The 15,708-nt window shown below is 30.2% G+C and overlaps 1 protein-coding gene across 1 annotated transcript; it reads left to right on the forward strand.

Moving 5' to 3' along the window:
• The first annotated feature begins 2,837 nt into the window (after positions 1–2,837).
• LOC110873520 lies at positions 2,838–8,104 on the forward strand. The gene is made up of 7 exons (XM_022122487.1): positions 2,838–3,090; positions 3,216–3,470; positions 3,561–3,999; positions 4,104–5,044; positions 5,133–5,470; positions 5,588–6,353; positions 6,441–8,104. The coding sequence occupies exons 1-7, from the start codon at positions 2,838–2,840 to the stop codon at positions 8,102–8,104; spliced, it is 4,656 nt and encodes a 1,551-aa protein (XP_021978179.1).
• The last annotated feature ends 7,604 nt before the right edge of the window (positions 8,105–15,708 follow it).

Consider the following 15,708-nt stretch of genomic DNA (forward strand, 5'->3'; position numbering starts at 1 on the left):
AATAAATGAAAAGTGTTATAATACATGTGATTAAAATAATGTTTACCTCTCTTTTGTGAGATGATCGGCGATAGTTTCCTACTTTTGGTGTCACCACTTCCGGAGTCTTGTCAACCTCCTTTCCTTTTTTTGATGTTGATTCAATCACCTTTACAAAACAATAGTATTTTTTCGTAAATCTATTAAATATACAATGGTAGGGATCAATATTATAAATAATATACGTTTTTAACCATTTGTAAAAGCTGTGGTTATGTATACCAAATCTTTATTACCTCATCTTTGACGTTAACCTCAAAGCTAGATTCATTAATTTTAGGTGATGTAACTTGCTCACAATCTAGAATTCCTTGTCTCCTTCTCAAAATCTGTTAATTTTCATTTCCAAAGATGTCATCTTCATAATTAATGAATGTTCAATTTCATTTTTATTCGAAACTAATGCAACAGTAGTATATTATTTCATTAATCAACATTTTATTATATACTTTCAGTAAATTATAATCCAGTACCTCATTCATCACTAAATCTCCACTTGTCTCCCGTTCACTTTCAGATTCATCAAACTTCTGCTTGAAAAAAATAAGCATAAATATAACCAACCTGAATTATGTGATATATGTTGTTTGTAAGAAAAAAATACTTACATAGCAAACACTTTCTTGGAATGTTCTTTTAGATATGATTTCACAAAAATCAGTATCTTCGGACTTTTCGTGAAACCCCAATTCAACTTCAATTCCTTTCCTGAATACCCTCAATTGAAACACAACATTATCAATCTTTTCAAAGATCATTGTGTCACCCTCCATAATTTCCAACCTCTCACACAGTTTCGGCCATCCGTCCGTAAAAGCATATGTAACATGAATCTTGGATGCCATCACATCCCAGTACTTACCAGCTGCATATACTTGGTAAATGCCGTTTACCTCGTGATTTTTGAAAAACATGGTAACATACTCACTTGGAATTACCTGCAAGTTATTAATGTTAGTATATAAGTATTAGTATTAACAATACAATGACAATTCAATTATCTTATAAAGTTTGAATATCTATTAATTATGAGATAGTATGCTTACCGTAAGACCCAACTTTGCTAAGTTGTTCATTGTTATGAATGATTCATTACACACATTCTTTACGAAAGGATAAACCTCCAACTCTTTATCCCCCAAGCTTCTAAACAGCAGCCAAGTGTTTTTTAACAAATTAAGACTGTTAACAACAGCCCTCCAACCATCTGTTAACACTGGTAGATTATTCATGTGTCTAAGTCTTACAGTCCAATGTCTACCGTCTTGATGATGAACCTCTATGTTCATGTGTTGCCAATGTTTTCCCCATTTTTTTATCACAAATTGAACAGGTACCAGCTGGGTTAACAGTTACATGAAACAATAAAAAATAGCCTTATGTCAATATTACATATTACATACTGTGATTAGATCCATCAATTTAGAGATGAAAGTACACATACCAATGATAGATCTTTAGGTTCTTCCATCAGTTGAACAAATGATGATACCATCTTTTAAACTGCAATGTACTCATATATTTTAATTTTTTCTTAATTTTGCAAATTGTTTGATTTTCAATTATAAATATATATTAAAACAGGTATAACATATAAAAGACAAATATTCCAAAACAAGTATCATTTTCTGTTTAAAAATCATTCTTGATAATATTATTAACATTTAATAATTAACCAGTACACATATAAAGCTAATTAGTTTCCTATTAAGTTATCCGACCCGTAATTGTATTTTTTGTTTTAATCTCATATGGGATTATCTAATTTTTTTCAAAATTAATAACTTATTACAGAGTCAATGTTATTTAAACATGTAAAAAATCCTATTCTTAGTCAGATAGCTTAAAATTTGTACCAACCCACTAAATCAATGATATTCAAAACATGCAATCTATAAATACTACTGATATATGATTTCATAATGTAACTCTGTTCTAACTTCATTCGAATTAAAGTTACTCATACATTTCACACATTATTATTCCTCAAATAGTAGTGAATGAGTAATATATCGATGATAAGGATCATACCTTTTTGTTTAAAATCGTCCGAGAAGGTATAAGTAACTTTCCCTTTGATTATCTTCCGATTTAGAAATTCTGATTTTGGTAAGCCCTAGATGATGAAGAAGACGGTTTTTGTGTTTTAGTTTTGTAAGAGAAATGATGTTTATAGTGTAATGATGAATTTTTTTATGGGGAGTAGTTATTGATTGATGGGATAGATAATAAACGGCTATTTTATGATTACTTTTTTTTTATTATTTCTTATGTATGTTTTTCAATTATATAAATTGTATGTTTTTCATGTATATAATTTTTATTTTTTTCAATTATATAATTTAGGAGATGTTAAATAAGAGAAGATTAGAAAATACCCCTTTGAGTGATATCACATTAGTTCCGCAATCAATTAATAGTAAGTTTTCTTCTTACAATTATTTTTTACGTTAACGGTTAATTTAATTTGTTTCTTTTATTATATTTTTTATTCCCTTTTATTATTTTATAATTATATAGGTACACTTGGAAGGACACCATTGTCGAACATTACTAATGGTAAAATTTTACAGTGTAGAATTCTTCAAATAGCTTTTTTTCTTTGATAGTTTTTGTATTATACTGATAAATTCTTATTTTTTAATATATTTAGTTACAGATGATTCAGTCCCTTTATATTGTAATTCAAATGGTATGTCTTATTTTAATGTAACGATTTTTTATTGAAATTTCTTTATAATATAGATTTTTTTTATTTTATATATAAACTGTTTGTTTCAACCTAAAAAATTAATAAAATGAACATTTCAGCATCAGTTGCTGCTCATAGAAGAAAAATGCGGAAGACAATTCTTGATAATAGGCGAACAAAGTCAAATAAAAGAAGAAGTGCACCAAGTGGTAGAGGATCCTCTAAAATTGTTAACAAATCTCAGTTAACCGACGAAGAAAATTATGATCCTAATCTTCCTTCGTCATCTAATAGTTTTCAGACATTGCGTAACTTTACATCTTTAACAACGTCAACGCCCTTAAGTGGCATAACAACTGGTAAGTAATATGATAATATTTTAAAAGAATATATCATCTCATTAGTTATATATATATATGTATGAAGTAGATTTGCATTACAATCAAAATTTTGTTTTACTAACATTTAATTATGACATTCACAGGTGCTATTACTTTTAATAACCAATCAACCCATACGCCTAGCAGTTCTCAGTTTTCTATTGTTTCAAACATTGTAACACAAAACAGTAACAACATTCTTCGATCTTCTTCTACGTTGACTAAGCTTAAATCTGGTAAACAAAAGGTTTTACCTAAGAAACGTATTATCGAACCTATTCCAATGGTAGATCTTACTTCTGATGACGACAATGAAAATTTACATTCCATTGAAGACCCTTATAAAGGTGTATCCACAGGTAATAACAATGTTACTTTGATTTAAGTTAAATAATATTTCTTTATTAATTTTTGAAAATCATAATTCAAAATCAATGTTATGTTTACAGATTATTTGGATCACGGTAATCAAATCCTTAGATGCGAGATGTGTCATTCATTATTATGGTCTGACGAAGGTGGTAAAGGTCGAATTACATTGGGTAAGTTAACTTATAGTTTATGTTGTGGTTATGGCAAAGTGGAGCTTCCAGATTTGAAAGAACCTACTTCAGTATACAAGGATCTATTTGGAAATTCTAATGAAAAAAGTAAGTACTTTTTAAAGAATATCCGACGATACAATTCTATGTTCTCCTTTACATCAATGGGTGGAAAGGTAGATTCGAGTATCAACAGTGGTAAGGCACCATATGTATTTCGTATTAGTGGACAGAATTTCCACACATTAGGTGGTTTGGTACCTGCACCCGGTAAAGATCCAAAGTTCTCCCAGCTTTATATTTACGATACTGATAATGAAGTTTCAAATCGGAAAAGGTTGTTCAGGTAATATTACACCATAGTTTATAGTATTTTAGTATTTTCAATGTACCAATATTTTGATGTTAAAGACCATCACATATTTACCTTATGCGTTTCTATTTTTTCAGTGAATCTACAAATAAGTCGGATTCTCATTTAAAGCAATTAGATATTCAGCTCATAAAGTTTTTAAAAGACTTCATGGATCATAATAATGAGTTGGTTAAAAGTTATAGAATTGCAAGAAACCACTTCAATGAGAATCCTAATGAAAATTTCAAGCTTCGTCTCATTTACAAAAGAGATCTTGACGGTCGTACTTACAACTTGCCCTCAACTTCAGAAGTTGCTGCATTGATAGTTGGTGATCTACATAAAATAATTGATCATCGTGATATTGTTGTTGAGTCTCATACTGAAGGTCTTCAACGAATCAGTGAACTTCATCCATCGTATCTAGCACTTCAGTATCCAATCCTTTTTCCTAATGGTGATGATGGATATAGAATAGACATTCCTCATAGGGATGGTATACGTACGTTAAAGAAAATTCGACCCAAGTGTACAATGAGAGAATTCTTTGCTTATAGAATTCAAGATCGATCATCTGCCTTTTCTATAATTTTAAAAGCTCGGAGATTGTTTCAACAATTTTTGGTAGATGCATATACCATGATTGAGAGTGAAAGGCTTAATTATATTCGTTTTCAACAGAAACATCTAAGGTCTGAAACATATTCAAATCTTCAAAACCTGAAAAACGAAGGAAAAGATGATCTATCAAATACTGGTATACGTGTTTTATTACCATCTTCTTTTACCGGCGGATCACGCTATATGCAACAAAACTATTTAGATGCTATGGCTATATGTAAATGGTTTGGATATCCCGATTTTTTTATTACCGTTACATGTAATCCGAAGTGGCCAGAGATTAAACGATACTTGAGAAATACTTCAATTAAGCCTGAAGACAGGCCAGACATTTTGTGTAGATTGTTTAAAATAAAGCTCGATTCACTTACAAAGGATCTAAAGGACAAAAAAGTATTTGGAGAATTAAGTGCAGGTATAATTATACTTTTTATATTTAGATAATACCATAAATATTTATAATTTATTTTTCACCATTTACTAAATATCATTTTTTAATGTAGCCGTTTATACTGTGGAGTTTCAAAAACGTGGATTGCCTCATGCTCACATTTGCATTTTTTTGAAACCGGAATCCAAAATTTTGTCCGTTGATCATCTTGACAAGTTCATTTCTGCTGAGATACCTGATAAGAGAGAAGATCCAAGCCTATATGCACTTGTGACTGATTTCATGATTCATGGTCCATGTGGAAATGCAAATCCGAGTTGTCCTTGTATGGTTGATAGTAGATGTTCAAAAAACTATCCCAAAAAATTCAACGCTGAGACCACCACTGATGCTGACGGTTTCCCTGTATATAGAAGAAGAGACAATGGAAACACTGTTACAAAGTCCAACGTTTAATTAGACAACAGAAGTGTTGTTCCTTATAGTCCGGTTCTTTTGAAAAGATACCAAGCTCACATTAATGTTGAATGGTGCAATCAAGCTGGTTCTATTAAATATTTGTTCAAGTACATTAATAAAGGCGCAGATAGAGCTTCCCTTGTAGTGTCAAACCGAGACGGTACAGAAAATGAACAAACAACAAAGGATGAGATCAAAGCGTATTATGATTGTAGGTACGTTTCGGCCTGTGAAGCTTCTTGGAGGATATTTGCAAATGAGGTTCACTTTAGGTTTCCTCCGGTTATGAGACTTCCTTTTCATCTTGAAGGTCAACAAAATGTTGTATTTGGTGCCGAGGACGATATACAAGAAGTTTTGGATAAGCCATCAGTTTCTTCTTCGATTTTTCTAAAGTGGTTTGAGATGAACAGAAACGATGAAAATGCACGTAAACTTACCTATGTTGAGTTTCCTACTAAATTCTGTTGGAAGTTAACAGATAGAGTATGGAAACCACGTAAAAGAAAGCTGTTACAGATCGGACGGATTCATTCTGTTTCCCCTGCTGTGGGTGAACCGTATTTTCTTAGAATTCTCCTAAACAAAGTCAAAGGACCCAAATCGTTTGAAGATATTAGAACTGTTGATGGTCAGGTGTTTCCAACTTTCAGGGACGCGTGTTATGCTATGGGTTTGTTAGATGATGACATGGAGTACATTGAAGCAATTAAGGAAGCAAATTTTGCGGGTGATGGTCGTTATACCCGTGCACTTTTTGTTACTTTGTTGTTGTCAAATACATTGTCAAGACCTGAATATGTATTTGAACAAACATGGAAATTATTGGGCGATGACATATTATACAATAGAAGAAGATCAACAAAAAACAAAGGTTTCTTTTCAATATATTACCCATAACATTATTCAGATACATTTTATTCACAATCTTAGTCCTTTTTTTATTTTTTTATGTATACAGAACTTGTAATGTCTGATGAGAGGTTGAAGAATCAGACATTGGTTGAAATTGAAAAGTACCTGATTCGAAATGGTTCCTCTTTGACACGATGGCCGACAATTCCTTATCCTGATTACGATTCCTTTGCTGTTGGAAACAATCGTTTGGTTGACGAAGAATTATCTTTTGATATTCCGCAGCTTCAGAGTGAGCTACATACTCTTATATCTTCATTGACTGACGAACAAATGTGCATTTATACTCAAATTATGAAAGCAGTTGAAGATGGAAAAGGAGGTGTATTTTTTGTATATGGATATGGTGGAACAGGTAAGACATTTCTCTGGAAAACTTTAGCTTTATCCGTTAGGTCTAGAGAACAGATCGTTCTAAATGTTGCTTCGAGTGGTATTGCTTCTTTGCTAATGTCAAGAGGTAGAACGGCACATTCTCGATTTCACATTCCCATAAATTTAGACGAGAGTTCGATGTGTCACATAAGGGCTGATGGTGATGTAGCCTACTTGCTTAAGCATACTAGGCTAATTATATGGGATGAAGCACCCATGGTACATAGGCATGCGTTCGAAGCTTTAGACCGAACCTTTAAAGATGTTTTGGTTGACAAAAACAATTCTCAGTCGGATGTTTTATTTGGAGGTAAAGTAATTGTGTTTGGTGGTGATTTTAGGCAAATTCTTCCTGTTATTCCAAACGGAAGTAGGCAAGAAATTGTTAATGCTTCCTTGAGTTCATCTTACATATGGTCACATTGTAAATTACTCACCTTAACAAAAAACATGAGGTTGACTATCGGTGCTTCACAATCCACAATGGTGGAGACTGAGAATTTTGCCAAATGGCTTCTTGATATTGGGGAAGGTAAAGTTGGAGGTGACAACGATGGCGTTGCAATTGTAGAAATACCTTCTGAATTACTAATTACAGATTCTTCCGATCCCATTGAAAGTTTAATTCGATTTGTGTATCCGTCGGTTTTAGAAAGATATATGGATCTAGATTATTTTTCTGAAAGAGCCATTCTGACTCCGAAAAATGAGGTCGTTCATGAAATAAATGATCGATTGTTAGAGTTGTTTCCTGGTGAACCAGTAGAGTACCTAAGTTCTGATACTATATGTGAAACTGAAAAAGGTATTGATTCCTTCCAACAAGAGTTGTATTCACCTGATGTTTTGAATGGTTTAAAGATATCTGGTTTGCCAAATCATCGTCTGGTTCTAAAAGTTGGCGTTCCTATTATGCTTCTTAGGAACATTGACCAACAGAATGGATTATGTAATGGTACAAGGTTAAAAGTTACATATCTTGGAAAGAGGGTTATGGAAGGTGAAATTATATCAGGTGCTAATGTTGGAACTAGAACGTTCATTCCAAGAATTAGCATGATTCCATCCGACAAAAAAATACCTTTTGCTTTTCAAAGACGACAATTTCCTGTTGCTGTGTGTTTTGCGATGACAATCAACAAGAGTCAAGGCCAGTCTTTGTCTAAGGTTGGTCTTTATTTAAAAGAACCAGTTTTCACACATGGCCAGTTATATGTGGCATTATCTAGAGTTAAATCAAGACAAGGGGTGAAGATATTAATTCTAGATAAGGATGGGAAACCTACTAATACAACAACCAATGTTGTTTATAAAGAAGTGTTCACTCACCTTTGATATGTATTTCATGTAAATTTGTATTTTAATGACTGTAATAAAACTTTTTTTATTGTACGAGATTTTTATATATTAGTTGTAGTATTTTATAATTTTTAAATTTCTTTATTAATTTTCCATTTTTTAATTTACTCATAGTAATTATTAATCATATGTTTATTATTTATATGTATATAATATCGTATAGATTTACTTATTTTTTAAATACTTCATTGTAACCCGAAATGTATAATCCTAGCCATCAATTTGTACTGTTTTTAAAGTATTTTCATTTTATGTTGGACAAGCATACGTTTAATTTGTCTTTCATTGCAGAATATAAGATTATTGTTGTAACTCATGTGTAAATTGTTAGAAATATTTTAAGTTGTTAAATTAATGTGTTTGTTGATGTAACAATCTTAAAATCACACGTTTGTAAATATATTGTAAATCATATTTCCATTGGCAAGATATAAATATTATAAGTTAAACATTAAATATATAACCCATTTTGATGTTAAAGTTACTTTGATCCCATTTAGAAGTATATAAAGGTCTACATCAAGATATGTTAATACATTCAAAACTCCTTATAGGATGAAGATGCAAAATGAAATATAGAGACCAGCCAATCAACAAAATTGGAAGAGACCCAAATTTGAGTTATATTGTTTAAAAAGTTTGAAATGAACTACTTGACAACCTTCTTCAGAATCAGTTTGTTTTCAACTGGGCAGTAAACAAACGTGCACTTAGCTGGAGGATTGATACCATTTGGTTTTGTAAATTTCCTACGCCATTCCAAAGCCTCATAGCGAAAACCACCACCGTGTTTATCAGCACGAAAATAAATTAACGTGTCCACTCCAGCCAAATTCTGGACGTACATCTCCATAGTCATATCAATTCTGGATGCTTCAGCAACATTTACATTAAGACGCTACAATAAATAATTATAACAAAATATTAGATTATGAGTGGTATAACACTGCAAAATTAAATTCTAAAAATAATTTTTCTATTTTCTATTATGTCAATATATGTAAAATATGAGTAACAACTGATCTTACAAAACGTCTGTCGTACTTCCATTCAAACTCAATAGGATTGTAGTCCGGATCACCCTTTTTATCTTCTTCAGAATCTGAAACTTCAACGTCTTCCTCATCATTCATTCCATCGATATCAGAGTTAGTTAAGATAGAAGAAACATCAACAGAATCATCATTCATTGATTCATTATAATCTGGATCAGATTCTTCCTCATCGTTTTCATGATCGGTTTCATCATCGGTGTCTTGTCTTTCAATATTTGAAGGACCTGGTTTAGGTATGTTTCCAGCAGCAAGCGTGTATAGACGCTTCGGCACAAGAATCTCACAACCGTTCAAGTCATAAACAATGAGCTGGAAATTTTGTTTAAAAATGTACCTCATCACAACGTAATAATCCGGGTATATAGGTACGTAATTCACAACATTGTCCCATGAATCGTACATCAGATACACCTTAAGATTACGGTCTTTCTGAATCATCACATCAAAACTGTCCCACAAATTAACATGGACCTTGAATGTTAACTTGCTAATAGATGGTAAACGTATTGTGTCTTCAACGAAATCAGCAGGAATTATCTGCGTATAATATTCATGCAGTTTAAATAACATAAATTTGTTAGTGAAAACCATATAAAAAAATTGTTTGTATACTCACCAAATTATCATTCGACTCTTCTGTGAAGCGTTGACAGAAGTACTCAACATTGCTTATCGTTTTCTCGGTAGACATGGAGGTAAACAAAGGAACATTAGATCCGAAGATCGGATGATCTTGCATATTCTTAAAAGGTGTTAACAAGTACGAATACAAGTCAATTTGCTTAAACATCAGAAAACAACCCTCCGTAAATGATAGTTTGGCTACAATCAGTTCCCAACCATCCATGAACACAAACCCATCTTCCCGTTTAGTCAAAATTACTTCAAATTCCTTACCGTTCACACATTTTATAATGGCTTGATTGTTTGGTTCAGCATTCAATAGGAATCTGTTGCTATATTGATTTGGTATTTCCTTGAAAAACATAAGATGGAGTAACATAAAAAAATGAGTAAAAAATGATTTACTTATAAGATTAATTAACTTACTAGATATTCTGAACAGTCGGAGGAAAATATTTTATAAAAAGACGTCATAGTTATCTGCGTTTGAACAAACATGAACTAATTAGATTAGGTATTCCTGTTGAATAAAAAACATAATCAATGTACTGCACATAATCTAAACAACATATTCACATAATAAAATGTTTTCCACAATTATCATAATGCAAAAAAGATGATGAAACCTAATATAAACAATTTAACATATCTACAAAGTAAGACCTTATACCATAAACATTTAATATATAATAACGGTAATCTAACATATACTTACTAATATTACATCTTCTATTGTATAATACAAAATAAACATTCAAAATCAGAATGTTTTAAACTTAACTTAAACATGTCTTTTATCATATATCACATTCAATACATCAAAATAACACATATCGTTCAACTAATCTCATTAACAATCACCCGAATGTGCTAAATCTATATATAACCATGAATAGATACTAAAATCCATAATCGAATATTAGACCTTCAAACTTAACAATGCTTTCAAAGACTTAACAAGAACAGTACAATGAAATTAAGAATTTAAGATATTGAAGCATACCTTTATGATCCTAATAAGTGAAGAAGATGAAGATGATGTAACCGATGAAAAAGATGGAGGTTATTGGGAAGTGGGAGGAAATCTTTGTATATGGAGAAGACATATGGGGAAAAAGATTTTGTACAAAGAAACCCAAATAATTACATTTTCTTAATTATTTTAATTTATTAACTTTACGGAAAAAAATGTTTATTTACACTTTCAGACTTATTATGATTTTAATATAAGTTTTGAATTTGTTAAAAAGATACTAAAACATTATTAAAATAGTTTTAAACTTTCTAAGTTAAATGTATTAATTATAGAATCATCGATTAATTCCAAAAACATAATAGTCAATCTCTTTCTAAATAAAAAAAAAATATGGTAAATATAAAATCCATAAATAAAAAATAAATACAATCATCTTAGTATTTACTTTATATATAGATTTAGTTTAATTTAAATCGTAATATAACATTTTAAATTAAACAACTTCCTAAATTAAAATGTCTTTATAAATACATGTTCAAAGTTGTTAGAAATTTATACATTACAAGATAAAAAACTTTATTTCTCCTCGAATTTGAAAAGGTATTAGTTTAATTTTGATTTATTTTGTACTCTATTCTACCAGTAATATATAAATTTATTAATTCCACTTAGTTGTTCATTTTCTACATACAAATTTAACTTTTCGTTTATATTATTATAGATGTCAACTGATGAATTTATCATTAATACTCCTTTGAGGAATATATATGATCTTTGGCAAATTATGAAGGTGTGTATATATATTTATAATGGCAAAAGTAGATGTACATTGTCTTTAAATTAAATATTTTTATAAATTTTATTTTATACAGCCTCAGTCTGTTATCATACTTGGTACTATTACTGGTATCGATAAGCATTTTGGTTGGCACTATATGGAGTGTCCTAAATGTTTAATCGAGGCTGGTACAGATTTTATAGACAGCCCGAGTATGGAGGAACAATTTTTCTATGTTTGCAAGAACCCTAATTGTGATGAAAGTGTTATATATCCAGTTCCAAGGTAATATGATAATTTGTTATCTTTTTTAATATTTATATGTTTAGTAAAATAATCTGTTTGTATATATGTGTGATTCTATTTAACTTAATTAGATTCAAAATAAAAGTTCAAGTGGAAGACAACAGTGATGATGTTCCACTAATATTATTTCATCCTTTGGTTGATGAAATCATTGAAAAAGTTGTTCTAAAGTCGGCTGAACAATTGTTTCAAGAAAATATAACACCTGTATGTATAAATCAATTTTCCCTTTGTCTATTTTTAATTTTATTTTTTTAAAAATTGCTTATTAACTTTTTCATACAATATGTTGATTCATAGGTTGTTGAAAAAGTAATCTTTCCCGTGGATTTAGACAACTTGATTGGAAAGAAGTTTGCCTTTAAAATTGAGATAACAAAGTATAATCTTACTAACTTTGATGAGATGTATTTTGTCACGAACTTGACTGATGATGAGTCAATTATTAATGAGCTCAAAGAAAAGATGAAGATTACGGAGGTAATTTTTTTTTTCAATACACGTTTCATACTTATTAATAGTTATAAGATTTTTAATTATATTATTTTTTAATATATTTTCACATTTCTTTTAGGTAAATGATAAAGAATTTATAAAGAAGAAAAGTCACATCCCAAGTGTGAAGGACGATGATGTTAACACCAGTTGTGAAACCAATAAGAATAAAAAACGTACATTGGATGACGTCTACGTGTCTTCAACTTCAAGTACTTTCAACACTTTGGAGAAAGTTAGCAAGAAATTAAATTAGCTCATCTTTCTATTATTAAAAATCAGATTTTTTGATTTAAACATTCAAATTTTATCAATCATTACATGATATTAAACATTCATTGGTATTTCAATATCTATGTCTGCTTTGAACAGATGTTTTTTATATTTTGTGTTGGTTTTCTTTGTGCTGAATTTCAATTGAATCTCGATTGAATCCCAATCTAATTTCATATGAGATATCAACATTTAAGTTGATTATAATATACCAACATTTAACTTGATTATAATATACCAACATTTAACTTGATGATATTTGCCTTTTTTTTATATTAAGTATATTAATATATATCTAATATATCGTATACTTAATTGTAAGGTTTCCAAAGATATCGTAACGTAAATAGATTGGTAAATGTTATGGAAATAGTTGTATACCAATTTAGAAATTATTGAGAACAAATCTAATTTTGTTAAAATTTCATATTTTTTTAGCAACTTTTATATATATGAAATATTAAAACAGATTTGTAAGATTTTGTTAACAATTTTACGTCAATTTAGTAATAAAAACCGATTTACAATGTATAGTATGAATGTCCTATAAATACCCATTTTTCGTTTCTTTATTTCTCATTCATAGATTCTTACACATAACACCTCCACTAACCCGGTTAGTTATTGTAAAGTATCTTATACAATTTTTGATATTTAATTGATAGTTCTCAAGTGTTTATACAATAAGATTTTATACAATCGTTTTTTGTTTATTTTTATTTTTGTTATCAGAGTATTAAGGATCATGGAAAGTATTGCTGATGACATGATGTTTGAAGAGATCTTATCGAGATTACCTGCAAAGGTAGTTTGTCAATTCAAGTGTGTTTGCAAACAATGGTGTTATGAGTTATCGACACCAAAGTTTGTTTTAATACATACTCGACGAGTTTCAAACTTACTACAAAAGAAGCTGCTCTCTTTGAATGAAAATACCATTGTCGTTGACGACATAGTATCTGGCAACTTGGAAGTCGAAACCGTTAAAGTCGTAACTTTTCCATACGATGTCGAGCCATCCTTTTTAATCATTATAGGTTCGTTTAACGGACTGATTTTACTTTGCATTAGGAGGACTGATGCCAATGAGCTCGTCCTTTGGAATCCAACCACTAGGCGGTTTAAGTTCATATCGGACGACTATTTTAGTCAGTATTTTGGTCGACATGACGATACGGGTGGGATGTACGTTGATGAGCACAACGATCTGAAAGTGCTTCATATTAACTGTTTTGCTGGGGCAGTTACTGTTCGTGTATATTCACAACATAATGACTCATGGAGAAAATTGAGTTTCTTGAAAGGATGTATGTTAGGTTCAAACTTTTATTCATGGTCTCATGGAATTTATTCCGGCAAAACAATTTATTTCACTGTTTCCAATTACTTTATTCCACCTGGTGAATGTAACATTGTTGCTTTTGATGTTATATCTGAATCGTTCAGTATTCTTCGTTTTCCCGAGCGTATTCAAGCCAGTCCTTGCCAAGTGCATTTTCTAACAATTTCGAACAAGCTTCATGGCGTTGTTGTTAAATATTCTGAAGAACTAACTGCAGAATTGGTCAAATATGAACATGATGATTGGATAACGGTATTTTCTTTCAGCAATGCTCGCATAGTTCAACATTTGGAGCCACGGCAAAGGACGAATATAATTCACGACAATAAGTGGTTGATAACAAGTATTTGGGGAGATACTGTTGAGGTTCTACTGTGCAACGATTCTTTTAACTACATTCAAAAGGTTGACAGCTTTAACGGACCTAAAGGCGCATTATTTTTGGAGACAATCGTTTCCCCTTGCTGATAGAAAAATTTAATTAAATTCATACTAATTCATCTTTTGTTTATCGAACTATTTAATTTGTTTCAAGTTTTTGTGTTTTATCTGTTCCTTATTTAATAATAAAAGAATTAAATTCATACTAATTCATCTTTTGTTTATCGAACTATTTAATTTGTTTCAAGTTTTTGTGTTTTATCTGTTCCTTAGTTTAATAATAAAAGAATTAGATATATAAATTTCATATTGTATAAGTTTGTATTTTCAAATTTAAAATATTTACTGTACAGTCATACCAATATTAGTCACTTTAAATACATTTTATAGTTTTAAAATTAATCCTACAAACTTATAACATAACTCCACGAGATATGCAAGGAATGCGAACCGCCCATCCATGGGTAACCGGACTATATATATATAGGCGATATTTTAGTAATATCTCTCACACAATATTTCAGTTATTTATATTGCTTCATCTCGAGAACCAAGGAATCCATTGATCTTCAACAAGTTCATCATCAAAAACCTCAAAATCTACATCGGTAATATCCTGCATATTTCATACCTAGAATGTTTTTGGTGTATTGTTTTCATCTTATTTACTTTAAATGTAAAGCTTTCCATCTCCGATTATGTATCTATACATGCAATCGCATACATGGATCTTTTGTTTGTCTTCATCTAATATTTCTGGTTAAATGTTTGATTCCATCCCCGATTGGTGTATTTTTTTCATCTATTTTACTCGAAATTATTTGTTCTTTATGGTAATAATCTATGTCTTCAATCTTATACAAGTATTTTGTATAAGATTATCTTCAATCATATACTTGGATAGTATGTGTTTCTTGATGTTTTATCTATAGATTAAACCGGAAACCAAAACAATACTCGAGATTGTTTGGTCTGGAGTTTAATAATCTATGTCTTCAATCTTGAACAATGGAATTTTGTTTATATTGTTATGGTACAGTGATCGAAAGTATTGGGTTTGACATAAACTTATTTGAAGATTTAGTGTTTTTATTAATGGATTTTGTTTTGATTAGGTTTACTGTTAATGGTTAGATTTGGTGATTTTATATAAATATTTTCTGTTTTTTTAATGTCTTTTTTTTATATTTTTTGAACTTCCTGTTTGAAGTATTAAAATTATTCTATTATGGTTATTGTATAAAATTTTACTATTATAAAATTTTTGATATTCAATTGATAGTTCTCAAGTGTTTATACAATAAGTTTTTATACAATCGTTTTTTGATTATTTTTTTTTTTGTTATCAGA

The sequence above is a fragment of the Helianthus annuus genome, chromosome 1 (genome assembly GCF_002127325.2).
Source record: "Helianthus annuus cultivar XRQ/B chromosome 1, HanXRQr2.0-SUNRISE, whole genome shotgun sequence".
Taxonomy (NCBI): domain Eukaryota; kingdom Viridiplantae; phylum Streptophyta; class Magnoliopsida; order Asterales; family Asteraceae; genus Helianthus; species Helianthus annuus.

What these genes read in the sequence shown, in the direction of transcription:
- LOC110873520 (XM_022122487.1), top strand. Translation starts at nt 2,838, where the DNA reads ATGAACATTTCAGCATCAGTTGCTGCTCATAGAAGAAAAATGCGGAAG. An exon ending in TTATAAAGGTGTATCCACAG is followed by an intron (nt 3,471 to 3,560) that starts GTAATAACAATG and finishes TTATGTTTACAG; the next exon opens with ATTATTTGGATCACGGTAAT. An exon ending in AAGATCAACAAAAAACAAAG is followed by an intron (nt 6,354 to 6,440) that starts GTTTCTTTTCAA and finishes TTATGTATACAG; the next exon opens with AACTTGTAATGTCTGATGAG.